The 27,099-nt window shown below is 35.8% G+C and overlaps 1 protein-coding gene across 3 annotated transcripts in view; it reads left to right on the forward strand.

Annotated features, from left to right (window-relative positions):
* The window catches only part of CADM2 (cell adhesion molecule 2), a 579,337-nt gene that overhangs the window by 364,211 nt on the left and 188,027 nt on the right, over positions 1-27,099 (forward strand). The window contains exon 2 of one of the 3 annotated variants that reach the window (XM_086883565.1): positions 17,307-17,333. The exons of the other annotated variants lie outside the window; for them this stretch is intronic. Within the exon in view, the coding sequence (XP_086739691.1) occupies positions 17,307-17,333 (27 nt within the window). The remainder of the gene's footprint in view (positions 1-17,306; positions 17,334-27,099) is intronic. 3 annotated transcript variants of the gene reach the window in all.

A 27,099-nucleotide genomic window follows, 5' to 3' on the forward strand; every position in this document is an offset into this window, starting at 1 on the left:
TAGGTGCCTAAAAGTGATGAGGATTTGACATCATTTTTTTTTTGGATAAAACTCTGAAGTTCTCCAATTGTTTATGACTAAGTACAAGACGATAATAACTTTTCTTGTCTTTGTAAGAGACTTACTGTGAAGTATGAGATGAGATGTGTCGTCTGGACTCATTATCTTTTCTGCTCAATATGTGGTCAAAAAAGGACAGTAAATTTTGTAGAATTTTGTGACTTTCCACATTTGTGTCCTTCCTTCCTTCCACTTTACCTCCTTTTTACAGGTTTTTCCTGAATAAATAGCTCTTATTCACATTTTCTAAAGTTTTACTTTATTGAACTGTTTTAGCACAGAGGAAGATGTAAAAATATTAAAGCAGGAAGTAATGCATACATATTACACTGCCAGTGCCAAATACATTTTAAAAAATGGAAACAAACCCAATTCCATACTGAATTAACCCATGGATTTTTCTTGGTGGTGGCCTGCAGATTAAAAGGTAACACAGCTGAGCTAACAGTTTATATGTATGGGTTGAAGAAAATGCTATTAGTAGTAGTTCATGCTGGACTTGGGGCAGAGGGATTATATTTTGTACCCTGAAGCGTGAGATTTAATTACTCTTACAATCATTGTCTTTGCTTACAAAGCTGCCACTGTTGTTTATCATCAGAAAATTATCCAACCCTTTTAAAAAACAGCTTTAGTGTTTGTCTCAATGAACTTTCACAGCAGTACCTCCATAAATTAATTAAACACTGCCTTGGAAATTGGCTCCTTTTTGCAGTTGAAAGTTTACCATGATTTCATAGAAGCAGATTTTTCACACTCAGGGTATAAAGTTCAAAAGAAATTGGATAGTTTAACTATGCCCTTCATTATTTCATTGTACTTTTTCCCAGTTGATAAACTAATTGACCAATTACATGCATTAAGTGGACTTCATCCTCCCATACCCCCCCTTCCCCTCACCTTCTTTTTGGTCCAGTTCAGTCCAAATGTGCAAAAAGTCTATAAATTATAGTAGTCTTGTGATCTCTCTTAAGTTGCTATATAACAGATACCATATTTATGATCTGTCAAAAATATGTTCTTCTAAAGCTAAAACTTTAAAGTTAACCTTCAATCAAATTCAGCAAATTCACTCAGTTAATTAACATCATCTTAAACATTTCCTGTTGGTGGATGCTGAAAGTTTCAAGTTCTGTGCTATTTTTGTTTGTTTTTCTCGTGTTAGTGTCAATTTCTATTTTTGAGACAAGATTTTGATTATATCTGAGAGTTATTCAGTATTCCTGATATTAACTGTAATGCATTTTATAAATGTTTTTCAGATTAAAGATGTGAGGAGAGCTTAGTATGTGTTTTTTGTGAGAGTGAAGTACATCACAGTTATAGTTAAGTACAGTGAAAGAATTTAGATGCTGATTAAATTCAAAAAGAGAACTGAAGCCACAACAGAAATGCAAAGAAATGTGTTTCAGCTACATTAGTTCCTTCATTAAATTCTCCACATAGTTTGAAATGTGCTGGCATAAAAGGGGAGGGGGAGTCACAAGTGCTTGGGGGTTGGACAGAGGAAAGGAACATTCACTCAGATTTATGGTCACTTAATCCAAAATGGTCCCAATGTAAAAAGGCTTAATGTTAAAGAAATGTATGATGTCAAGATGATTATCTTCTGGTATTTAATGTTCCTTATTACTGTTATACTTTTATGTCTTTAATGTCTTCTCCAGTGCTTTGAGCTTCATGTTTTTAAATTACCTGGGATTATTGTTAATATAGATTTTCATGGAATTTTGATGACTGTGCACTCACCGTGGCACTAAGCTTGAAGAGGACCTTCATCTGTCTTTTTTACATATAATTAAATATGTGTAAAAGACCCTGTGTTCCTCTAAAGCAGGTGCTTTAACCCTCCCCAAAAACTAGCATAACAAAGAGTTTTCTGTGTTTGAATGAGCTGCACAGCTTTTAGAAGCTTAATTCCCTGATAGAACTGCATGCCACTTCTCAGTAAATGCATTCCTGGGTTTTAGGGTGGAAGTGTGAAATGGCATGTGGCACTTTGGGGAGTGAAATCATGGCATTGACAGCCAGTGACCACCTTCCTGGAGGTTCCCTTTTAGCTTCACTGCTTTCCAGCATAACTGATGTGAGCAGCAGCTCAAGCACATGTGATACCTGTCAAGAGACAGAGAGTCCTGTGGCTGCTTGCTCTGTTTCCTAGAGATTCCATTTCATTATGGTTTTTTTTCTATCAGCTTTGTGGGGTGGCTGTTTGCTGTGACAGGGCTGGTTGTCTGACGATCCCCAGGTCTTATTGTGTGAGTCATCACTTTGTCTGGGCAGCAAGTCTTTGAAGAAGAAATTTGGTTTATTTGTCGTGAATATTCTCTCTGATAACATTTCTCGGTTGATTTATTTTATCAGTAGTCTATAATGTGCAATAATCATCCATCTTGGCCACTAAGTATATAATAATATGTGCATGTGAATACTGATAATTGCAGCATTACAGGATGCTGAAAAATGTAATTTCACCTAGCCAAGGTTGATATCAGATTATATGGGTTATTCTAGGGCTACTTCCTTTTTTCCATTTATTTTCCCTAAATCACTGTTATTTTTCTTTCAGTAATCTAATGGTGTAATTATTTCTTGATTCATAGCTTACTAAAGTCAATAGAAATATCCCTGTCACATTCTGTGAGTATTAGACTATTTCAGCCTGAATTTGCTTCTTACATGCATACTTTTCATTGAAATACTTTTTCATTTCTTCATGCTGCACAGGCCAATTTTTTTTTTTTTTTCCTTCTTACCCTTTCTCTTTGAATGGCAGAATCCAGTTGTGATTGAAAACCACATAAAATCAATTGAAAGATTGGTTGTTTTCTTTTGCTTGGAAAACAAAACAAAAAGGAATAGAAAACTTCCATCGTTAAAGGAAACAAAACGTTAGAATTGCAGAAGGAAAACCTGTGTTAACTAGAAAGGTTAGTTTTCAAGAAATAAATGTATATATTCATATGATTCATTGCAGAGGGATTTTTTTCATGGCTTCCAACAAATTTTCTGATCAGCTGTCATTGAGATGTACTTTATCCGTATGTTACATGTTCCAGCTTAGGCAGAGGAATACTTGGTACTGAAAATATCTCTGGAATTGTTTGCCATAAGATGAAATATGGAAGGTCATGCAATGTTGCCTCTTTGCAAATGATATTTCTGTTCCTATTTACAGTACTAGAAATGCAGAATAATAAAAAGAAAAGAAATACTGAGTCTGATACGGATTTAGCACTTGTATGTTTATCATAAGTTGTTTCAGAGACCAAATATTTATACTTGTGTTACTTTGTGGTTGACAGCTTCTCACAGAACTGATACCAGCATTTTACCTTGAGTGACACTTTTTTGTCAGCATTCTTTTCGTTTCTTTGAAGACAATTTAATTTGAAATTGCAGTTTTAAACAATATTCAGCTTAGAGTACTTGGTTCTCAGTGTTGTTTGGTAGACAATGTGCAGACTGGAGAAGCTGTTTTGTTTTTCTTCCTGAAAGTATTGTTATGAACTGAAACTTGTCAAAATAATGGTTAAGCAAAGAAAATGCCATGGTAATATCTCTTTTTTTGTACTTCAATAGTGGGTTAAAGCAGAGAAGGAAGGTAGAATAAAATAGTCTTCAGCTAATGTTTGTATAGGTTTCATAAATTGTATTTTAAAGAATCATCGTCTCAAGTTATTCTTTTTATCCTAGAGCTACTTTTTTTCTTACTGGGAATCAGTACTAAAATACATGAGAACACATTTTACTTTTATTGTGCTGCAGTGTAACCAAGTATTTTTGTGTTTTTTTGTAATGATATGAGGGGAGAAATTAGAAATGTTTATCTTTCATGCGTTAACAGGCAGGGTGTCCAGTTGCTGTGTCTGTCTTGACCCATTCCCTGATTTCAGAACAATATCATCAAACTTTAGTTTCTGTCAATCTGTTCTTGGGCAGACCTGATGCACATATTTAGAATGCCAGTGTTTGGTGTTCACCTCATTATTATTTGCCTGTTTTCAGAACATCACTTACCAGTTGTACTAAAGTGGTCCTCAAAAACTAAACTGAATGGACAAAAGAGTATTTCCAAAAGTGTATTTTTAGCTGTAAAGATTCCTGGTTAACTAGAAAGATGTAAGCCTGGGGTTTGCCTGAACGACTCAGTCTTATTCTCATCCTTTAAAAAGCAAACAAAACAAGTCAACAAAACTTTAAACTGTAAATTTCTGGTGTATGCAGAACAAGTTATGGCACTACAGTATTTGCTTTGCCTTTTCTACTCTTATACGTCAAATTTGGTCATGTATTTCAAAAAGTTCAATTTTACAACACTTAATAAATTATTCAGTCATTCTGACTAAACTTGGAGCCAGCCACTATTTTTGTTTTCCAGTGGTATTGGCTGTAATAATTTGATAATCTGATTCTGCTCTTTTTATGATTTCCCAATTATAATCATGTGCTTAAATTATAAAATAGTAAAAACAATACGACAATTTGCTGAAGGAAATCTTAATAAATATGAATGGAAATATCAGAAGGTATCACCTTTTCTGGTGGTAAAGCATTTTTTTCCATTTAAATGATATATTGGTTTTGTGACAAGACAGCATTTGTTTCATTTTTAAAGTAATGATGGAATGGGAAAATTAGCTTTTGGCATGGTAAAAGAATAACAGAAACATCTCTGAAACACATCTGGACAAAATAATGTTGTAAAAGTTCATTTCTTGACACTCTTGGAGCTCATCGATCCAAAATATTGTTTTCCTTTATTTAAATAATTCTAACATACAGATTATTTGCCACTCTTTAGTTGTAAATCTAATAATATGATTGAAATTGCTCGATAATCTTCTGTCTCAAGCTTTTCTTAATTTCTGATTCATTGTGTCTAATATTAAACCCAGCTGTTGATGCTTTTGAACAAACTGATTTCTGAATTAACTCTGCATTGTGTTCTATAATAACACCACTTCTGAATTATCATGGGCTGCTCCCAATTTACTTTTAGATAATTAAAGGCTGTCTTTATTTCTATCCAAGTTGCCTGTTTTATTTCCCAGAACACAAGGATGTGATTTCATTCATGCTGCTCTAGGGGGTCTGAAGCTGATAATCATTTTTCTACATCTGCCCCCATCAGTGTCATCTTCCAATATCTGATGCTCCAGCACTTTTCCTTGGCTTTGCTCATTAGCATTCATGGAGTTGGTGCTATGTTGTGCTAGTCTGCCACCAGCCATTCCCTCTTGTTTTCCTGAGAAGTCTTTAGAGGACCTGTGAAATAGTCTCATTCCTAGAGTACATTCCTCTTCTTTTTATTACCTTCTGGTCACATAAACTCTTCCTTTCAAAATTAGTGTTACCTTAAAATCATGCATTACATAAGTATTTAGATAGATTGTGTATTAATTAATATGAGCATCATTGGGCTCTTTGGAGTGTGTCTCATGTATGGTGCCTGTACTAATTACTAAATTAAATTTAAGGACTTTAAAATTAAGATCTCAATATAATATATTTTGGATAACTGATTCACGTGTTTCTCATATATGCAAATAAAAAATTATATCTTCTTCTTACTTTTAAAAAGAATCAGTAAAGCCAACCAAACAGAAGAAAAATCTCCAAACAAGATGGATTTCAAATAAAAATACTGACCTGTGACATATTTCAGTATGGTCATACATAATATTTTGCTTCTTTCTTTCATCAAAACACATTATTGTTAAATACAATAGGAAGAGTCACAAACATTTATAAAAAGGAAAAATGTAAAGGATTTAGAGTAAAACCCCCATGACAATTTAAAAGAATTATCTTGTTTATCCCCACGAAGGTTCATTTCAGGACATTCTAGGCTCTTAATAACTTTTTTTTAAAATTAGTATTGACCTCAATTTATGAGAGTTGTATATATTTCCCCTTGGCAAGAGCAAGAATTTTAATCTGATCCTACAGCTTTTTCCCTTGCTGACGTAAAATTCTTCTCCATTTGTTAATTGAGATCTTTGTGGACTGTTTTTTTGGGGTTTTTTTTTTCCCTTTTTTTATTCTTTTGAGGGATTCTTGTGGTAGTTTCCAGTGTAGTATCAACCTGAGTGATGGAGCTGGCAAATAATGACCCTCACTTTACTAATCAATAGGATTAATAAAACAGTGAAAATTAGGTGTCCAAGCTGTACCTATTGGCTTGAAAACACAGTGGCAAAATCTTTCATGTTAGTGTTGCCTTCACAGAGCAACTGCTTTCACCTACTTGATTTTGAAGGTTGGCTCAATGATCTCAGAGGTGTTTTCCATCCTAAATGGTTTTGTGATTTCACATAGCTGTGTGTGAGTAGGCTAAACCTTTGCACTACTTGCCAGTGGGTTTTCTGTTTACTTCCTTCCTTTTCATATAGGACTTTCCTCTATTATCCCTCAAGAGGCATCACTGTTAGGATGCTGTGTGAAATTTTCAGACAAGTGCTGAGGCCCACTTAACAAAAACATGCGTCTTATTTATGATGTGTCAAATTACTGTTCTGAGAGTAGACCTTTTAGGTTGCATTCAGCCTTTAATTTGACTGAATTTAAATAGCATAAAACGCCTTTTAGTTGGAACTTGGCTTGCATATTACATCTCTCATTTCAATGAAAAACATTCAGATGCAAATACAGTTTGTTTGGACTGAGTACAAATGCCACTATCATGACTGATGAAGGCTTTTGATCACACATCTACAAACTGAAACCTTAAAAAGGAAGAGGCTATTTGGACTGGCATCTGCAGTGCCATGAATTATTTAGTTCCCATTATTCATAAATCTCTTTGAAAAGAAGGCGTATGAGGTTTTTATGGAGGAGTAGTCATAGTTGTGTTTCCAGTTTCTATTTATGCTGTGACTGACTGCAAACTTCTTCTCAACTGCAAGGATTGTGCTGAGTGGGAAAGAGTTGTGTGGCTGAAATGATCAGGAATGGCCCTGAAAAGCACCTTTAGTTTCCTGGGATAACAGTGGGGATGTTCTGCTGTTCCTGTCTGTTTTGGTGGGCTCCAAGAGGTGTGCAAGGCAGGAACATGCCCATAATATTTGGTGAGCTCTGCACTTAGCTGTTAAGGACCTGCTTGACTCTTGCAGGGCACTTGTTAACAGCCAGAGATTGTTCTGTACTCATTCCCTGAACTACAAATGTCTTTGGGCTGTGCCCTGACAGCCAGGCAAAAATAGAAGCACTGCCCTCCTTTTTGGGTTCTTTTGCTCGGTATCTTTTATTGTGCAACATTTCTGCTACAAAAGGGTGGCATCCCAGAATATCTCCTCCCTTTCCAGCAATGATGGAAGCTAAATATTGTATATAAACGCTATTCTGCTCTAAAGGGAGTCTGTGTGCTTGTTTAGCTCAGCATAACTGTGTAATAATGTTGTCTAGAAAGGTGCATGCTGGCAGAGATGTCAAGGGAGAATTAGAAATACCCAGTTAGACTGGTTTGGTGTCAGGGGGAGTGAGGGATATGGGGTGAGTGTGTGTATCTGTTTTTGGGATTTGCTGTTTGTTTTTCAGTGGGATTTCAGCCTGCATTACTGAGGAATACCTTGAGTAGTGATTTTCCTGGAATATGTCCTTCCAGGGCGTTACAAAACTCACACTGGGAGTCAGAGTACTGTGAAGACTCAACATGCAGCTGCTATGTAGTTCAGAAATGCACAGAGTTCACAAATCATTTCTTCACCATAATACATCCATCATTGTAAGAGTAGTAAGAATAGTTTAATTCCTAAGTCTTAATTAAGAGGATTACCTGAAGAATCACGTAATTTTCTCTAAATAATCACTCAGACTAGACTTAGTCTTTAATTTCCTAAAATGGCATTTTTTCTGATATTATTCAAAAGTTTGTATAAAGTATTCCATTCTATCACCTTTCCACATAATCATTTTTTATTTTCAGTTGACTGTACACATTTTTTTATCTCCCTGTTTTCTTTTTTAATTCTTCTTGTTGGCTTTGAAGAACTGGTTTAGTTTTGTCACCTCTAATTTTCAACTTAGTTTAGTATATTAACTCACCACCCATCCTAGACTCAGTTTTTAAAGATCCTGTGCTAAAAAAAAAGCCAAAATCCTTTGATCTTTTCTTTTTTCATCCCACCAGAGCAGCAGAACTTGCAGAATGTTGTTTTTCTGCCTTTATTTATTTGTAGCAGTCACTCAGAAGTTATTTTTTGGTGCTGCATCTACAGTGGTCCAGGGACCATTATTGATGTGTCTGTTTGCCAGCTGCTTGTGCTGAGTACACTTTCACTGCACACCCTGCTAAGGATCTTCTCTAATAAGTCCTTTTTGATGACTCTCTGGCAAAACTGAGCTGTCCATGAAACATATCTGGTCTGGTTTTGAGCTGTGTGCATCTGCTGTAAACATAGAACAGTTCTTAAATCATTCTTGCCTACAAACAATTTCAGTACGGTGGCAGCATAATTCAAGGAGGGATAGGAATGTGTTTAATGCTCAGAGCAAATAAAAATGGGGTTATTTCTATATTAAAAATATAATATTTGGAAAAAAATTAGCTTTTTTTTTTTTTTAATTTAGTGCTATTTTTTTTTCTGTCTGAAAAAATTAATGTCTGTTTTATGAGTTTTTGTAATCTGAATACACAGGTATATGCTTGTAGATTCTGGCATTCATTCCTCCATCTCATTGTAATTATTGGTTTGTGCTTCTTTATATAAAAGAGTGTGGGGGTGGGCATGAAACCTTAAATCTGGAATTGTGAATTACTTTGATTTGTGAATTTTCAGCTGTATTTTTCATAACTGTGAGAAAATTTTAGAATAGCTGACTAACTATTAGTTTGTATATTCAATGCACATAATACACATATATATTTAAAACTTTAGGATAAGAGTAGAACTAACAGGAAATGAAATACTGTTGGTTTTGGTTTTTATTATGAGTAGTTGATTACTAAGTTAATGCCTGTAGTCACATGAAATTTCAGATAAAATGTAAAATGGTGTCAGGTCAAAAAGATCAATAGTAAGGATGAAATTTATCTCTGGACTGTGAATTTCTATAAAAATAACTTACATGTCTCATCCAATCTAGAAAAGTCCTGCTTAGTAAGTCTTGCCAAAGCAGCATTAATAAGCATCAAAATTGATACTGGCTGTCAAAATGATGTTGTATTATGACTTTTCTGTTTCTAGTATTGGAGTCTTTTCTTGTAAAGCCACATACACAGAAACAGATAGTAGTTATTCTTATTTTTTGCATGGTTATGAGTAGCAGATGATAAATTGCAGTCAAATATTTGAACTTCAGGTACGTCATGCAGTCTTAATGGGGTTTTTTTAACATTTTACCATTGTTTCTTGAACTGTTAGGAAAAAGTAGAAAACAACAGCAGTAAATCATATTAAAAAACATAAGAGTTTTGTTTTTTCTTTCTTTTTTAATGTTACTTCACTAATAGTGTTAGAATGCAATAGACTATAGAATGTAATATCTTTTCCTACCGTGTTTCTGAGGAAAAATTACAAAGTGTGTGTTTGAAACAGAATCATTTGACTGTGGTTAGTTCTATTTTAGGGTAAGGGGTTGTTTTTGGGTTTTTTTTTGTATTTTGTGGTCTTAATACAATATTTGGTTTGCTAATGGATCTGAAATTCCAATTCTTCAGTTGTAGAAGTACCTAGATTTAAGTCATAGATGTCCATTTAAACCTAAGAAAATCCAATTGTTTGAGCTCTGCACTGAGTTTATTATGGTATTTTTTACATCAATCCTGTCAGTTATCTAAGTTTGTCTCTTAATATCTGGGAAATGGATAATATTTGGGGATTAAAAGAGAAATCTTATTTTTCTGTTTAAGGTTTTAATTGTCTGCCCTTTAAGAGATGTTCCACATGCTTCAAGCATTTCCCCAGTGGTCCTTAATATTAACATAGATTAACCTAATTATGAAAGCATTTCATACAGGTGATCTGTGTGCTTGTGATGTAGCACTTCTTACACAGGGATACCAAGGGCTATAATTTAAAATAAATAATTTAAATATAATTTAAAATAAATAGGGAAAGTAGCCATACAATAAACACCTTTTGATAACCTTCTTAGAGCTTCCCTTAGATGATTCAGTTGTAAGCAGAGGTAATATAAGGAGAATTCCAGTTTGTCTGCCTGCATTGCTCCTTGCTCTGGTGTTTTTGTTTTGTTGTTTGTTTCTTTGTGGTTTTTTGTTCTGTTTTTATTTCATGTAGGTTGCATAGGAGCTTTTTTTCTTTTTTAAATACAAGAACCCTTAAGCTTTTGTGGGTTATCAGACTTGTGGTTTGTTCCCAGGAAGGAATGTGTGTGATCACAGTAGACCCAGGAATTTTCTATTTGCAATAATGTAGGATTGCACATACTTTATCAGAAACCAAACAATGCAGAAGACATGAATGTCACAGGTTGCTCTTGGATTGACTAAAATGGACAAGGTGTTTTTTGGGGTGTTTTGCATGTATTGATCTGCAGATGTGAAAAGAAACTAAAGCTCTATGCTGACAGGTGCTTGAGCCCAGTCACAGTTACCTGATGACAGACAATTAAGTATTTTGTTAAGTGTTTCCAAGGAGGATCTTTTGCTTTCTCTTTGTTCCGGGGACCTGACAAAAACAGAGAGGCTGGACAAGTTTGTGTGTATGCACATTCTGTATGACTAACAATTTTGATAGCTTTTTTGAGGGGATGAATGAATATCAAAGCTTTTCAAATATTTAAGTTTTGAAATAACTGTGAAAGAGATCTGAGAGCAGAACTGAGGACTTGTATCTCTGCCTGGCACAACCCTGCTTGCAGCAGTGCTTAATTCTACTGCTCCAGAGTTGTCTTTATACATACTTCTTAAAACATTCTGCTACCTTGGTAAAATGAAATACAGAAATTGTATTTACTCTTCTTCATTAAATAAATTACTGATTCACAAGTGAAATTTCTCTGATGTTTTATGGAAACCCAGATTATGATAAAATTGCTTAGCTGTAACTTGCATTTCTTGTAGATGTTATATGTCCACCTGTATTAAAACATGCATAAAGTTGGCATTTTAGGATGGGGAAATAGTCTTATCTCAATATTTTTAAGAGGACACTTTAGGGCACGAGAACATTAATATTCTATTTTCACTATCCTGTAATGTTCTGTGTTATGTGATTCCAGCTGCTAATGTGGATCAGCTACAGCTGGAATCCTGAATGTTAGTGATGTTTAGGTTATAAGATTCTTCTGCTGATCTCCATCATGCCAGTCATAATGAGTATTGAGAACAAAATTACTACATTTATACCCTACTTTTCAGAAAGAAAATGGAGCTGCCTGTTTTTCAATATTTTATGATTAGTATTGTATAATAAATGTTGTTGCATGTTTTAAATTTTAAGTTTTAAGAATGTTTTAAGTTTCAAAAATGAGGAAGGCAATAAAATACAAGTTGGAAAACTTAAATTAAGTAAGTTTAGATTATTTTTAAGCATACAAGAGGAATAATAAATCTTCAGGTTTGCAAAGATCTGTATTAAAGAATTATGCATTCTGTAATTTGAACTCCTGGAAGGTATGAGAAGGGTGAAGGAATTGCACCAGACTCCTACATACAATGGTTAATTTATATATCAGCAAAACAATTTACTTTTGAGAAGGACAACTGTGCCCTAAAAGAGGTGACCTGGAGAGCTTTTGAAGTCCCCATCATCAAAGGTTTTAGCAATATATTAGGCAATCTGTTATGAGGGGCCCAAAGATAACTCATGATGCTTCAGACCCACAAGATGCAGTGTCTGACATCCTCACAATCCTCTCAATTTGCATTTTTGTCCCTTTTTTAGTCCTATCTTCAAGACTATTTGATGTTTCTGAGGGAAATTACCTGATGTCATTTTGGGAACTTGTTTTGTAGGTACAAAGGTGCAGAGATAGAACACAGAATTAACAGAACTAAAGAAGGTCTTGTGTTTGAATTCCATTTAGTTACATTTGTATGACTGCAGAGATTTTTAATGGTTATATAAATAAAGAGAGGAGAGCTTATCTAGGAATATATGAATTCTGATTATATCTGCAAATGCCACTATCTGGTATTTTAGGAATGTCCATGGGAAGAATGTGCAGAACTTATGTACAAAAATGATATTCACTATAAAATGCAAAGGCATAGCAGTAAAGGAAATCGAGGGAAAGAGCGAAAAATCAGAAGCAAAGAAATTTACCTATGCCAATGGATCCAGTTTGTTGTTTTGGGTTTTTTTTTAAACTGCATCCAAAGCTAAAGGAACTCCCAAGATCCCACATTTTTGTGTCATCTGTTGGCTACTCTTCAAGTCTAAGCAGCAATGTCTTCCTGAATTCAGGAGGCTCAAATTCCCACCATGAATTTCAGGTGATGGTGGTGGCTTGTCTCTCCTTCAGTGACTTTTGGTAAATTCTGGTTTTCTAAAGGAGGGTGGGAAGGATTCTGCACTGCAGCACATGTGGGTATCTTTGTTTGAATGTGTCTCTAGACTGTGACAGCATAATAATTTGCATTATTTTCTGGAGGAAATGATCCTGCTAAGGCCTTCTGTCACACAGAGGAGCTTTTCCAGTCAGAGATTCAGAGCTGGCATTTAGGTGACCTAAATGATCAGTGATAATCCGTCAGTTTAGCCAAAGGGAAAAAATGCAGTTGTTGTCATCATCATCATCCCAAGATTAAAAAGAAAATTCTAAATGTAGGCAGCGCAAAAATAAGTTTGGAAATCTGAATTATATGTTGGATGTGTTAGGGAGCAGGGCTGTGTGGTTGTTGTTGTTTGTTTTCTCCAACTTTGTGGGGTGGGGGATGTTTATTTATGCTGCTTCTCTGATCATTTTTCATAGTCCATGATCCTAAAAGATTTGAAGGCTGGAGTAAAAATGCAGATGAATAAATGTGTCCATACAACTGGTGATGTGTTAATTTTTTATTGAAGATGAGAGGACCTCCAAAATTGCTGGAACTGTAGGTTGCTGTATTTGGGAGAAAATCAATGCAGTGCACTTTATGAATGTGACTTTCACCTTGTTTTTTGTTTTTTGTTGTTTTTTTTTCTTGAATAGACTATTTAGTCATTATAAAATTTAAATATTTTACTGTTTGTTCCTCTATCTGCAATCTTAGTGCATCCAGTAGGTGAAATGAGAACAAGACTGACCTCAAACCTTTCACTTTCCTTTTTCTTTCCCCTTATTATTTGAAATAAAAGGTTAGGTTAGCTGGATATCTGGGGGAAATGCTTTTTCCCTTTTTTTTTTATTTTTATTGAGCTATTGAAGTAATTGGACGGATGTGGTTTTCTCCAAAGACAAAAGACAAAACTCCAAATCGAATAATAAATCACATGTAAGAGAAAAATAAAATAAAAGCTATATCAAATCTGTCTAAAAGTGTCTACAAAATTGAACAGTGTAGAGACGGCTGAGTGTGGAGAAAATATTGAACAACTTGTAGCCACCATTTATCAAAGAATGTAATTTAACAATTGTTGGCATACAAAAAGCAAGAAGTCAGAAAGATGTATCACAGAAAATAAAGCACAATATATTATTGATATTTGAGAGCAAGAGTATATTAGGGGTTTTGAAATTTGAATCTAGGTTTTTACATTCAGGCAATGATTTTTAAAAAGATTATTTCAGCGGCATGGCTACGGCAGGATTGCTTTTCTGATTTAAAAATGCCCTAAAAACATCAGTTGTGTGAAATTCAGCTGCACCTGGCACAGTTTTCCTCCCCTTTCCGGATCTCTCGTAGTGGGACTCCCCTGAGATCGCTGACCTTGGGTTCTTGCTGTGCTGTGATACCCTCACTCACAGACCTTCCCCTGCTGGCCAACCCTTTTGTTTTACATATGCTGTGACCACAAGAGCCTTCAGAAAATACAATACTGTTTAACCTTGCTAGAGAAAATAGAAGAGATTTATTTCTCAGCCTTACCTAGAAATCTAGTAGCTCTGTCATGCCTTTCAACTTGACTTCTGAAAATATGGTCTTTCTTCCCACTTTGTCTTTCTTCTCTGGTCTTTAAAACTTTTCCTTAAGTTCCAAAAAGGTTACTGTTCACCCTTTTCTGTAGTATGCCTTCCTGTCCAGAATAATTTTCCTAAAAAAGACAAGACAGGGCTGCTAAAGAAAAATGTCCTTATAAATGTTCTTATTTTACAGATATCCCTGAATACTTGAAGATACCTCGTCATTCCTTTTTATCCATTCACTAATTGGCTTCTTAATTTAGACAAAGAAAATAAGCCAGCCATATACAGCAAATTTCAGATTTTAGGTTGCATTGTGCCAAAATTTTTTTACTGGCCAGTCATAAACCATTTTATTTGTATTGCAGAAATTTCAAATCAGTGTCCTTAAATCGTAGTGGATACATCTAATACTTCAAGGTGAGGTAGGCTCACTGCCTTGAAGAGTTTCTTTCTTTTGTCAGCAAGCAAGGAAGTCTAGGTGGGAAAAAAGAGAATGTGTTATGTGAAATGTGGATAAATCAACTGACTTGCTGAAGATTTAAAGTAGAAGTGGATTTTTTGACTGTAATGTTGTTTGTTGAACCCACAGTCTTCTGTCACTGACATCAGTGGCATAAAAAGCTGAGTTTTCCCATATCTGATGCTCCAACCAAAATCTCAGCTTCTCTCTGCTAAATTTCAGTCTTGATGGTGCTCATTCAAAACATTTGTCTATGCTTGTCTTCTATGGCTTTTCATGTAATAATAAGAGGTGGGTAAAATTTTTCAAACATAATGGATATAGGTTGAAAATTGTCTTCTCTTTACAGAGTGACAAGGAGATTAAAGAGGGAAGAGAGGAAAATTCTTTCAGCTTCAAAAAACAAGAAAAACTTACCTCAATGGTAACAATGAAAGGGAATTTTCCCTCATACTAAGTATCACAAAGATGGAAAGAGCTGCAGCTAGTTGCCTTCTGTAGGAAGAAACATATTTTGAAAGACCATTTCCAGCTAATTTGGCTGTTGTGTAGTTTGAACTTTATGAATTGACTTGTAATTGGACCATGCTGTCAATGGGAAGACTTACAAGTATTGAACATGACATTTTTAAGAAGGCTACTGTCATCTAGTCCTCTATTAGTGGATTTGCAGAGAGTTATAATTGGCGTAACAAGCCTAGTAACCTGTCCTACTTCCAATTATAATGTACAACCTCATTTATATCTGTTCTTTATTTACTGATAGGTAATAATTCTCTGTCGAGTGCACATGCTTCAAAATAAAGCTGTCTCATCATGGAATATGTGGGTTCTTTTAATATACATGCATATATGTGCCCATACACATAAATTATATCATTTAAATATGCATATAACTGTGTGTGTATATATTCTGAAGAGTTCAAGTACATACATTTTCTTAATATATGTATTTGTATATATATATATACACACACACATGTATTTTTATTGTGTTTAATTAAGTACAAAAGTCTCCTGTTGCTTTTAAATTTCTGGTGGGGGCAGGGAGATAGTTTTTTCTCCAGACCTGTGTTAAGTTTATGTAGTTATTCTGGCTAGAAGTGATAAAACATTCATGTAGATGTAATTCTCGGGACTGGGAAAAAAAAAAAGGGGAAGAGTAAGAAAATGAACAGGTTGATGAACTCAGTGCATTCATTAACAACTTAGATTTGCATGAAGGAGAAACTGTTCACATCTTACAAAATTAGAATGGCATCATTAATTTTGTTTACTACACAAGCAATTTTTAGCGCGTGTAGGATTTGCGGGCAGTTTGCAGGTGAATACGTCTTGTTGAACAGCCCTGTGGAAAGAACTCTGCAGAAGCATCTGCACTCCTTGTACCTCCCCAAAGCAGAGTTTTTATTTTCACTGCAAGCAGAATATTGACAAGTCACAATGGTGAACCTGGAAGTAAAAGAGGGATCAATGGAGAAAATTAAAATTAAAAAAAAAAAAAAAAAAATACAAACCCTAGGAAAATGGTATTTTGATGCATTCATAAAGCTAAAAGTGTCAGGTTTTCAACAATTTGAATAAATTGTAAATAAATACATGGCAACTTGGTCTTCACTGCTATGCACTCCTTGCTTGTTTTAGTGAAGACTGACTGGAGAGACACCAAAAGGAAAAAAACCAACCAAACAAACCTTTTAGATATGAACAAGAGAAGCAAAGACACCACAAAAGGGTTTGGTCTCAAGTGTAGCAGCCTTTGAATTGTTAATGTAGTTCTGCCCTACAAGATGGGCCAGCAGAAGAGGAATTACATATTTTGGGTTTTTTTTTGTCGTGAAGATGCTCTTGAATGAACACCTTCTCAGAATGTACTTGAGAATTTAGAGAGGTGTGGATAGCATCTTTTTGAGTAATTCAATTCCATTAACAAAGTGATTCCATTCTAACTTTGGGTTCTGAGTAATATTTTATTTCAGCAGCATTATCCCTGAGCCTCAGAGAACAGAAAACAATGGTTCTGTTCATTTTGGTGATGAGGTGGTTGTTAGTGAAACATTTTAAACTGCAGTCTTTGTTTTTGTTACCCTGTTGGGTGTGAAGAACTACCAGCATGAGACTACGTGGATTCAGGATACTCAAGGAGGGCTGTAGTGTCTGTCCCTGTTTCTCTGTGTTTGAACATTGCTCACTGTTGGTTGAAATATCATCTGTTCCTTCTGGTTTGCTTGCTCCATTAGGGTGCAAGAAAGATCTGAAGATATAGGCTTCAGTGAAGAAAAATAGCGATCGTGTAGCAGATTATAAATTATTGGGTATCTGCAGATTAACTGGTGTTTATTTGCATCAGCTTCACAGAAGAAGGATGTTTCAAGAAATAGGAGCAAGGGGATAACATAAGATTTAGGTTCTTTAGAACTTACCTTTGCCAAGGCAAATTGTGCTTTAAGTTTTAGAATTCACTGATGTGTGTGCATGTGTTCTCACCTACTTGTGACTAATGATCTGTGATTTCTCTGCACACCTCACCGTGCTTTTTTGAGTGAGTATTCTGGTGTGTTTTCCAGCTTCTCCACATAGAGTTTCTGACATAGATCTGAACTCTCTCACAGCACAGCAGTGTCTCTAATAAATAAGTCAAATAATCTTAGAAACGGTGTTCGATAGCTTTGAATCGATAGTGATGAAATTTCTCTGTGTTCTTGCTTGCTCAAACTTCTGTCTAATCTATCTTTGTTCTCTTCTTCTTGTGCAATCTTTTCCTTGCTTCCAGTGGCTGCTACAAAGAACAAAGCTAGAGGTGAGTTTCTGCCTGCGCCCTTCAATTTGCATTGCATGGTTCTGCAGCCCACGCATTTTCTCCCAAGGTTGTTTCTGCTTCTCCAAACAAAGAAAAAATTTCTTTAGGTCCTACAGTATGATAGATTAGTTCTTTACAATTTTGTAATTGCACCTAAGTGCGTTGTTTATCAATCAGCACTGCTCATGCTGTATTTTGCTAATTGCTTTAATTCGGGAAGTTTTTAGGAAAAAGATAAAACTAAGTGGTTTGCAGTTAGATTTCTGACTTGCATTATTGTAATGTAGGGATATTGATGGCATTTTAATCGAAATGAAGATATTGCATAAAAATGCTCATAAATATGTAAATGTAATTTATATTTTTTATCTCTAGTCATAGTCATAAATATCTGAACAGAGAACAATGAACTCCTAAGTGTCTCCTAAGCATTCCCTGTCTTTTCACACTAGTATAAATGATCATCACTGTTCCTGATAGCATACCAATATATAGAAAGGCATACTATGATATCTGCAGAGATTTATGGCTGCAGAGCAGCAAGGTGATTGCCACAAATCAGTGTGACAAAGAAGTAAACCTTTCAGAACTAATCATGTAAGGTCAGCGGTGCTGTAAACCATTTCCTGAATTTCAACGAAGCAGTGATGTAGCAAATGTAGCCTAAGGGGTGTATTTTGACTTACAGATGCACATAAATCGATGCATACATGTTTGTATATACAGATGCATGTGCATTTATATGTATGAACATGTATTTTCATGGAAAATAATAAAAATATGTATTTTGCTTTCACTTTTATATTATTTATGGTAGATAAATTTGAGTTGTCTGATAATTAAACATCAGATTTTAAAGCAAAAATCTGTGCTAGTTTAGGTGTATTTTGGAAGTCAAAGATTCACAATGTTTGCAAAGTTAAATTCCATACATTGCTTAGCTTGAGGTTGTAGAACAATAATAGTAATAAAGAAAACACAGCCAGTTGAGGGTGTTTATGTATTACAATAATTAAACCAATAATTAAAATACAGCTCAGGTTTGTTTTTTGTTTTTTGGTTTTTTTTAATCCTTGCATGGCTTTTTGTAAGATCTTTTTCTCAGAAACTTTGCATGCATTGGGTGACATGAATGAGGGGAGCGAACAAAGTCAAGTTCATCTATTTGCCTATGCATGCTTTGAAAGTTGCTTTACTCCTTTCTGTACTGTTATGTATTCAGCTGTGATGCTGTGTAACAGCAGTCAAGACTTTGAGACCTCCATAATTAATGAAAAAAAAAGCCCAAACCAAAACAACATCCGCAGAAAGCGACTTTTCAGCACAAATAAACACAATCTCATCAGTATTCAGTGATTAGTTGATACTCTCACATATTGCCGTTCAAACAGAAACTGCCCAGGAGGCACAGGAATTGTAGGATGAGTCAGAATTACTCAGGGGTGCCACTCTGTGAGCATTAACACACCCTTATTTCAGAAGTGCACATGCATATTGAACGCACAGCTGAAACTCGATATGCTGAACGAGGTTTGACACCGTGATCTGCGTTATCTTTGGAGAGCTCTTGCTCGGCTGCACAGCGCCTTCAAGAAGTCCTCAGCTTTTCCTTTGGAGCTGAACAGCCCTGTGATGAAAGCACCCAATATCCTCAAGGAATTCAGTCCTGCAATAGTTCTGTCTTTTACCAAAAGCATAGGACCTATTTTATAATCTCCTGTGGTGGAAGACGTGAAGTAGATGATGCCTTACTGCTTTTCTCATTACTCTGTCTAAGCAGTAAAGGTCTGCTCTCCTTTTCAAGTCTAACACTTAACTGGCAAACAGTTTTCTAATATGGCACTGGAAACATCAATTCACAACTGAGAGAATTCTCAGGAGGAGCTTCTCTTTTGGCACTTAGAGTGTGAAATCCAGCAGTCCTTCATGTCTTTGCTCTTATGTATGGTTCTTCATCTTTCCTTTCTGAAAGTCTGGAATTTGTGCTGCCATTTTCAGCAAGGCACAGTTGACTTCATGCCTGCCCTAAGATCTGAGGGTTCCAGAGCACATTATTAAGTGATATTCTGTGGGATCATCTGTCTTTTGTTTGTGCATTGTTAGCATGGGAAAACTCCTGCTGGTCTCCACTTCCCTCCCCCTCCTTGTGGGATTGTCTGTGAGCTGAACACCAGAGCCTGCGCTCTCCAACATTGCATTCAATGCTATTTCCTGAAGTATTTTCTCAGTCTTTGTAGAAGACTGCTTGTATTAAGTGCTGTAAAGCAGCTGTTGAACTCTCTGCTTTAGCCTTGCTTTGAGGCACTTGGAATCAATTTAGGTTGAAAGGTCATCTGGTCTGCAGGTCATTTGGGCTGAGCTACCACGTAAGTAAAACCCACTTAAATCTGTTTGCTCACAGCCTTCCAGATAAAATTGAAGTATCTCAAGGATCTCACAGCTCCAGGATAGATTTGCACTATGATTGCTTGATTTTACCATGGTTTTCTTTCTTAGACTTTTGATTACCTGGAACAAGCTGCATCAAGCTTTTTGTGGTCTCCAGAGAGGGCAAATACTTGGATTTTTCACAGAAGGACAGGTCCACCTTTGGATCCCTGGGCAGATGCTGCCTCAGGATGCTTATGGGCAGAATACTTGAGACATTTCCAAGAAGTCTAGTTCAGAAGGGTTTGAAAGGGTGGTGGGCAAAGTGAAACATAAAAATGGTCATTTATGGCACTTAATTTGATGAAGCAGAAACTGAAGATGCCACCCGAAAAACCTCAGATTATCAGAGGCTTTTTCAGTGCATGACTATTTTAAAGACTGTTTCTTAATGCACCAGATGAGATTTGTTTAACTTCATCTCTATAAATGAATATTTCCTCCAGCAGAGCATCTGTTTGAAGACTGTTTGACCTCTTAAGAAGTGCTATTGTGACAATTTTGTGACAATATTGTTTCAGATAATCTTCTGGCAGCAGTTAACAATGGTTTCCAGCCTTAATGGTTTTACCAGATCTGCTAATGATGTGTCAATTTTCTGCCAGCAAGTGGAAGAGAGGGCCAAATATCTTCATTCAAATGTGATTAGTTGAGGAATGGAGTTCTGAGCTTCTCATTTTCTCTTCTTTGATACACTCAGGGTCATCTGCTATTAAAAAGTTATAGCCAGAGCTGTCCCAAACATCCTGTAGTTAGGCAATTGGTTTTTAACTCTTCAAAGTATAAACTGGAGTTTCTGATAATTTTGGTTGCGGGGTTTGTTGGTTTTTTCTTCGTCTGATGGCACTTTTTGTTGCTGATACTTTTTTGTTTGTTTGGTTTTGGTTGGGAATACTGAGGATGACTATAGCAACTTCTTAAAAAGTAAAAAAAAAAAAGAATATGAAGGCCAACTTCTATTGCAGGAGGGGAAAGCAAGCCCTCCAGAAAGATCTCTTATCATCTGCTTGTTGAGAAGTACAACTGTTCCTAAGACTCCTGTGGCCCATAGATTAGAAATGGTGACATTTCCAAGAAGATCCCTAAGTCCCCAAGAAGAGACTTTTTGCAGAGGGGAAGATGTGATTGCTTTAATATTGCAGGATTCATACAATCTCTATAAAAACCTGTTGGATTGGTAGCTATTTCTGCTGTGCTTCTTTCCCCCATTTTAGCTGTGTATGAAGCTTTATTTTTTTATTTTTTTTCTCAAGGGAAATGCCATTTGTATCATAGTGCCACTGCTTCTCATAGGAAAGGACTGCTGTAGTACCCACACAATGCTATATTCTCTCTCAAAAACTGTCATAAAAGCTGTACTTCTGGTGGTTCTAGGGGATGTCCTTTTAATGGGAGATACCGTCAAACTTTTTTCTATTTTAGTATTACAGTTTTAAGTACTATACATGCCTTGAACTCTATCTCACTTGCCTCACAATTTGAAATAACAGGACTATTTTTCTGTAGCCTGTTGGATATCCAGGGGATTTTTCAAGTTGTGTCTTTTTCTGGACTTTTATTTCATCTGTATCCTAAAGAAACTCTATTTTTGTGAATCATGGGAAAACAATTTTTTTCTTCCGGTCATTTCTTCTACAAATGCAGAAGTATATTGTTTCTGCCTTACTTTAAAAAGAGGAGACTGATTCTCCTTCAGAAACATAAGATTAAATTTAGCTTTAACAATGCTACTTAAGGCTTACAATCTCAGCCTGTAATATAAATCATCATAGCAGCTGATGCACTGTCTAAAAGCATCTTATCCAGGAGGCAAAGATCATCCTGGACTTTATTCACTTGATTTATTTTGTTTGTTCTCATTATGTCAATGAAATTGGTATCAGCTTGTTTGAAGCTTAAGTCAGGAGGGATCATGTGAAGAGTGTTGTACCAACATACTCTGTTATTGCCTGGATAGCTGTGCAATTACTCACAAAGTTATCTTTTAGTTAACAATCAATTTTTTTACTCAGGACTTCACCAGACCTTCATCCCTGGTCATGTTCTACCCAGCCATCTCTTTGTTTTTCTTACAGCATATGATAAAGTTTACTGTGTATATTCTTCATATTTATAAATATATAGGTAAAGAATGAGTTTCATTCATACCAGATTTTTGACTGAAAACCATACAAACCAGGAGAAATTGTGTTGGCCAGAACTTGCCAACACAGTTGCAAGACCCACAGGGTCTAAACCTACCAGTAGAAGTCCTCTCTTCAGTACCTGTAATTAGCCAAGCACATTTCTCATTCAGAAAATTATCATAGAATTAAGTCAGTAACACAGCAGCTGTCTATGTAAGGAGCAGGATGAAATAAATGTACATAAAGGAGACCCAAACACTACTATTTGTCTTATTTGCATTATCTTCATAAAGTTCTCAGCTATTCAGTTATTGACATCAGGCAGACATTAGCTTTGCTGTTGCTTTTTTATTTTTTTCTTATTGAGGAATAGATAACTCAGTGCATCATCTGTAAAAATGACACTCTGCAACATATTATGGCAAAAGTTGTGAACAAGTGGAAGTGTATAGATGCTGAAAGTGTGAATCCAATACAGAGCCTAGGGAAACTCCATAAATCAGTAGTTTGGAAGAGCATTTATTTATGGTTATAAGCTTTCACCCCTGAGACATGTAGAAATAAAAACCTGTCATATTCCACCTCTACTACAAGGTCATTACAAAAAGCTTGCCAAGACTGTTGTAGTAGCATAGCGGGATCTGAAGCCCGATTGAAATTTTTCAGATATTCTAGTGCCATTGAAGTAGAGGAGCTCTGCTTTGTAAAATCTTATGATGTTTTTATTCAAAATACACTTTCGACTTCTAAAGGTAGAATTTTCATATGTCACTTTAAGGTATAAAAAGCACCTTTAGTATTTGTAAGTGATTGTACTTTCAGAGAGAGTAACAAAGCCAGTGTAGCCTTAATAACCATTCCTTTACTGCTTTGGTATTTCCTCCCCTGTAGTTTAGTCACTGCTTCCAGTATCTAAAGCCTGTGCTTTCCTCCAAGGATTAAACTCTGTCCACTGGTTGAACTTGTGAGGCTGAAACATGTGGATTTCAGTTTTCCTTCATGATTTCTCATGGATGTTAAGGGTCAGAGTTTTCTCATATTCAGCATTTCTGATGAGGAAGAAAGTGGTGATGTAGAACCAGATTTCATGCTTGTCTGTGAAGACAGTCCACAGAGAAACAAAAAGCCAGAAAAGTCTGGAAGTGAAAAAGTTTTCAAAAGACCATGTTAAGAGTGTGGAAGGACTGTGAAGCTTTAAATTTAAAATTGTGTTGGGTCTTGTTGAGTTTTTTTAGATATCCTCTCAAATGCAAAAGTTCCCATAAGATCCAGACAGTAGATTGTTTCACAGTTTAGTTTTCCACTAGATAATGTGAGACTTTATAATTATGTCTCAAAAAACCATGCATATCTACATAAGTATATTATATATATATATATATATATATATATATATATATATATATATATATATATGTGTCATTTTTCCTAAGAGTTTTTGGAGAAAAAGCAGCTGCCTGAGTTCTAGGGGATTTTTTAGAAAACTCACAAAATATGTTCCTGTCCTTTCTTTTTCTTCCTTACAAACTCCACCTGTGATCCTCAAGGGGAATAGCTGGAATCATAATGACGATAATAATTCTTAACAGAGTTGCTGACTGCCCTTTACTCTTTGTAATTATACTTGGGAAATACTTGTCCCTAACACCTGTAAGATCTTGCTAATATTGAGAGAGCTGAGATTTCACATGATGTCATGTGTGCAGTTGAAATGCTCACCATTGTAGTTCCTTCCAGAATTCTTCTGCCATTCAAGGTCCCGAGTCCAGCTACACAATAAGGAGACCAAAAAAACATGAATCAATTTTTCATTTTTTCAGATAGAGCACCACTGGAAGGTGCAGTTTGACAAGCCTATGTGTCCTCATTGATGCATCCTATTCTGTTTTCAAGAACAGATGCAAAAAACTCACAATTAACAGTTGTGATCCTATAGCACACTCACTGAAGTTGCAGGTTATTATGGAATAGACCTGCTCTAACTGCACAGAAATAGCAAAGGAAGGTACAAAGCCCCCCTGAAATGAGATCTGTAGTGACAGGTTATGACTGTCCACATGTCCTTTTTATTTGAGAGGCATCTACACTGAGACAATGTGTCAGTCATTTATTGCCTAAATGTGTTTTTAGCCAGTGCAGAAGAATTTGGGATGGAATAAGGACAGTGTTTGTTTTCCTGCTTGTGAAGTGTAACACAGCTGTGGGAGAGGGCCTCCAGGGAGGATGTTCCATTCTGAGGTGGACCTGGTTATCACTGACTAAAGCATTTTGTCAGTTCTTATTCCCCAACTTTCAGATAGGCCACTCTTCCCTCCAAAATGCTTAATACAAATTCTGGGGTTTTTTTCTATTTTTTTCTCTTTTATCCCCCCCTCCCCAGTTTGTCTGTGCACATTTAGGTGTTAAGAATGTGAGACTGTCAAAAGTAGTGTATTAGGAGAGCTTGCCATACTTGAGTAGAACTCTGCTGGAAATGTGGTTGCTTTATTTGCTATTTGAATGGATGTACTGCTGTAAACCTGGCCATGGTTTGGAGCACTGAGCCCTTATGACTCTCTGCAAAGAATTTCCAAAGGCAGAGCGTTGCATTTCACACACATATTGCTGTGTGCTGGCTCAGTTAATTTGTCAGGTTCCAGTCAGACAAAACACTTTGCTTCAGAGTCTAGAGTGTTGATTTAGGCACAATCAAAAGGATATAGTGAGTTCCCAAGATGTGTTCATCATATTTTCTACGTCCTGTGGAATTGTTGGGTATGAGTGGCTAATCTCTGGCAGCTGGATGGAGCTGCTGCTCTGAGGCAGATTGTCAACTTCTTTCTCCTAAATATCTAAATTTCTCAACTTCTATTGAACTTCGTTGGTTTTTTTTTTTTTTTAAATTTCTTATAAAGAAAAGGGGATTGATAATAATACTTAAATATAAGAGAAGAGATAACAGTGTACAGGTTAAACCCATGGTCACTGATTTTTATTTTTCAGAAGATGTAGATTTACTTTTTAAAAATACAGGCTTTTCTTTCAGGCTTAGTTTTGTTCCACTGTGCTTTTATAACAATAGGAGTGTAAAAAGTGCTTTAAGTATAAGATTTTTTTATTTTTTTCCCTCAAATGTTCTTTTGAAAACCAGAGGGCTTATAATGACTCTCCACATTAGGTCAGATCTCAAGATTTGTTCCTTAAATCTCTGTACAAGATCAGATCTTCAGAGAATTTATTTTACTTTAGTGGTCAGTGAAACACACAGCGTTTAAATGGCTGAGGATTCACCATCACTGCTGCCATTTGTGGTTTTATGTTAATTCTAACTTGGTTTCTTGCTTGAAGCATAGAGGCCTAAATCAGATAAGACTTTTTCATTTGTGCTATTATAGTTTCACAGGGATCTCTAGTTCTCTGTAAGTAAGCAGCAAGCCCAGCATTCCTCTGGGATTCTTTCAAGGGCTAATAGGTTCAAGGTCTTCCTCACATTTTAATTATAGGCTGCATATAGAGGAAAAGTAGCAGAAAACACTTGAGCAGAGTACTTTGGAGGGATTTTTGTTCCTGTGCTGTTCATACACTGCTATTTAAAAAATTCTTGTGTGATTAGAGATGGCCATGGGATGATTTATGTTGATCTGTTGGCCACAAGATCTAATGGATCATTAGAGATAAAGGAGAGAGAAATTCTCAGTGTATGTTTACCATGCACCTTAAATTGTTGATTCTGAATTAACACCCTCAGTCACTACTCACCCCCTTGCAGAACACCCAACTCCTCCTCTGTTAAGCTGATTAAGTGAAGTTCATCTCTTATAAAAACTAGCTGGCAACATCACATTGTCTTTATGCAGCTTCTCAGCTCATCTAAAAGAACCAGAGCTCCGTCTGGAGTGTCCCAAATAATTGCAGATTTCAGAAGGAACCTCTGCCATTTATGTTTTGGGAGCTGTTACTGGCTCCCAGGAAGCTAAAGAGATGAAGAGTCTGTTCCTGATCTACACAGACTGCTGCAACTCAAAGTATGTTAGTATCAGCACCCCAGGAAAGAAAAAAATCTCAGGTTTTCCTTTTTAGGATCCAGATTCCGTGAAACTATGATTCTATGAAATCAGATCTGGAAGCTAAATAGGTTAACTAATAGATTAATAACGTATGCTAATTTAAAAAAACAAAAAACAAAAACAAAACAAAAAAAAAACCCAAACAATACAAAAAACAAGCAACCAAAAAAGAACCAAGAAAAAACCCAAACAAACCAAAAAAAACCCTCACCCAAAATGCTGTAAATATGTTTTCATTTGTTGTTTCAGCATTCTGTTCATGGGCTCCCTGGAGACCTACTAGCTAAAAGTCATGACTCCAACTTAGTCTTCATAGTTTGAAGAATATGATACAAATCTTTAAAATGCTGTAACTTGACAAAAATCATTCAAAGGGAAATGAGCAGGAGAATTAAGGAGTTTGAAATAAAATTGGGTGTAGCTGTCAGGAGGGAGGGAAACATTGGAAAGAGGCCATGGGAAGGAGTAGTGCAGTCAGCCTTTGCAGCAGCCAGCAGTGGAGGTTCTTCCTAGGCTTCACAGGTCCCCATGTGTCTTATAGAAGTCACTGTCAGTTTGCCAAAATCTGGTTTAAAAGGTGCAAGGGAAGATAAGACTATTAACTCCTGATTTATATTAGTACCTGTGCACATAGAGTGCATCCAGCTGCTTTCCCACAGACTCACCCTTCTTTTGTTAACTGGCACTGAGGATACTGCAGCCCTTTTTCTTTTGTGAAGGGTAACTCTCCCTTTTTCTAACAGTTATTTCTATATGCATACATTATATGTGCTGTGTGTGGTGTATCAAGAGAAAAAGGATTTATTTTAGTTGATGTAAAAACAATTCTACATAACTTAAGTTTTTCAAAGTAGATTTTTTTTGCTTTTTGTGTGGTTTCCCTTTTCATTCAAGTGGAAATCCCTTGGTTTCATTACTTAATTTCCTTTGGAAGTAGCTGTTTCCATTTGTTTTGGGGAGCAGTATTTATCTTGTTTATTCATCACTGATTTCTGGAAATGTAAAATGTGTCAGCTAATGCTTTCCAAATAGAAGCTCAGAAATGTAGGGAGAATATCAATCCCTGCATTAATGTCCATTTGCATTTTAGGAATTTACAAGTGTGTAACACTAATGAGCTAATAATTCAGTGTTCTTTACAGATAATGTTATGTACAGAAATGAATA

This window comes from Cyanistes caeruleus, chromosome 3 (genome assembly GCF_971803275.1).
Source record: "Cyanistes caeruleus chromosome 3, bCyaCae1.hap1.1, whole genome shotgun sequence".
In the NCBI taxonomy this organism is placed as follows: Eukaryota; Metazoa; Chordata; class Aves; order Passeriformes; family Paridae; genus Cyanistes; species Cyanistes caeruleus.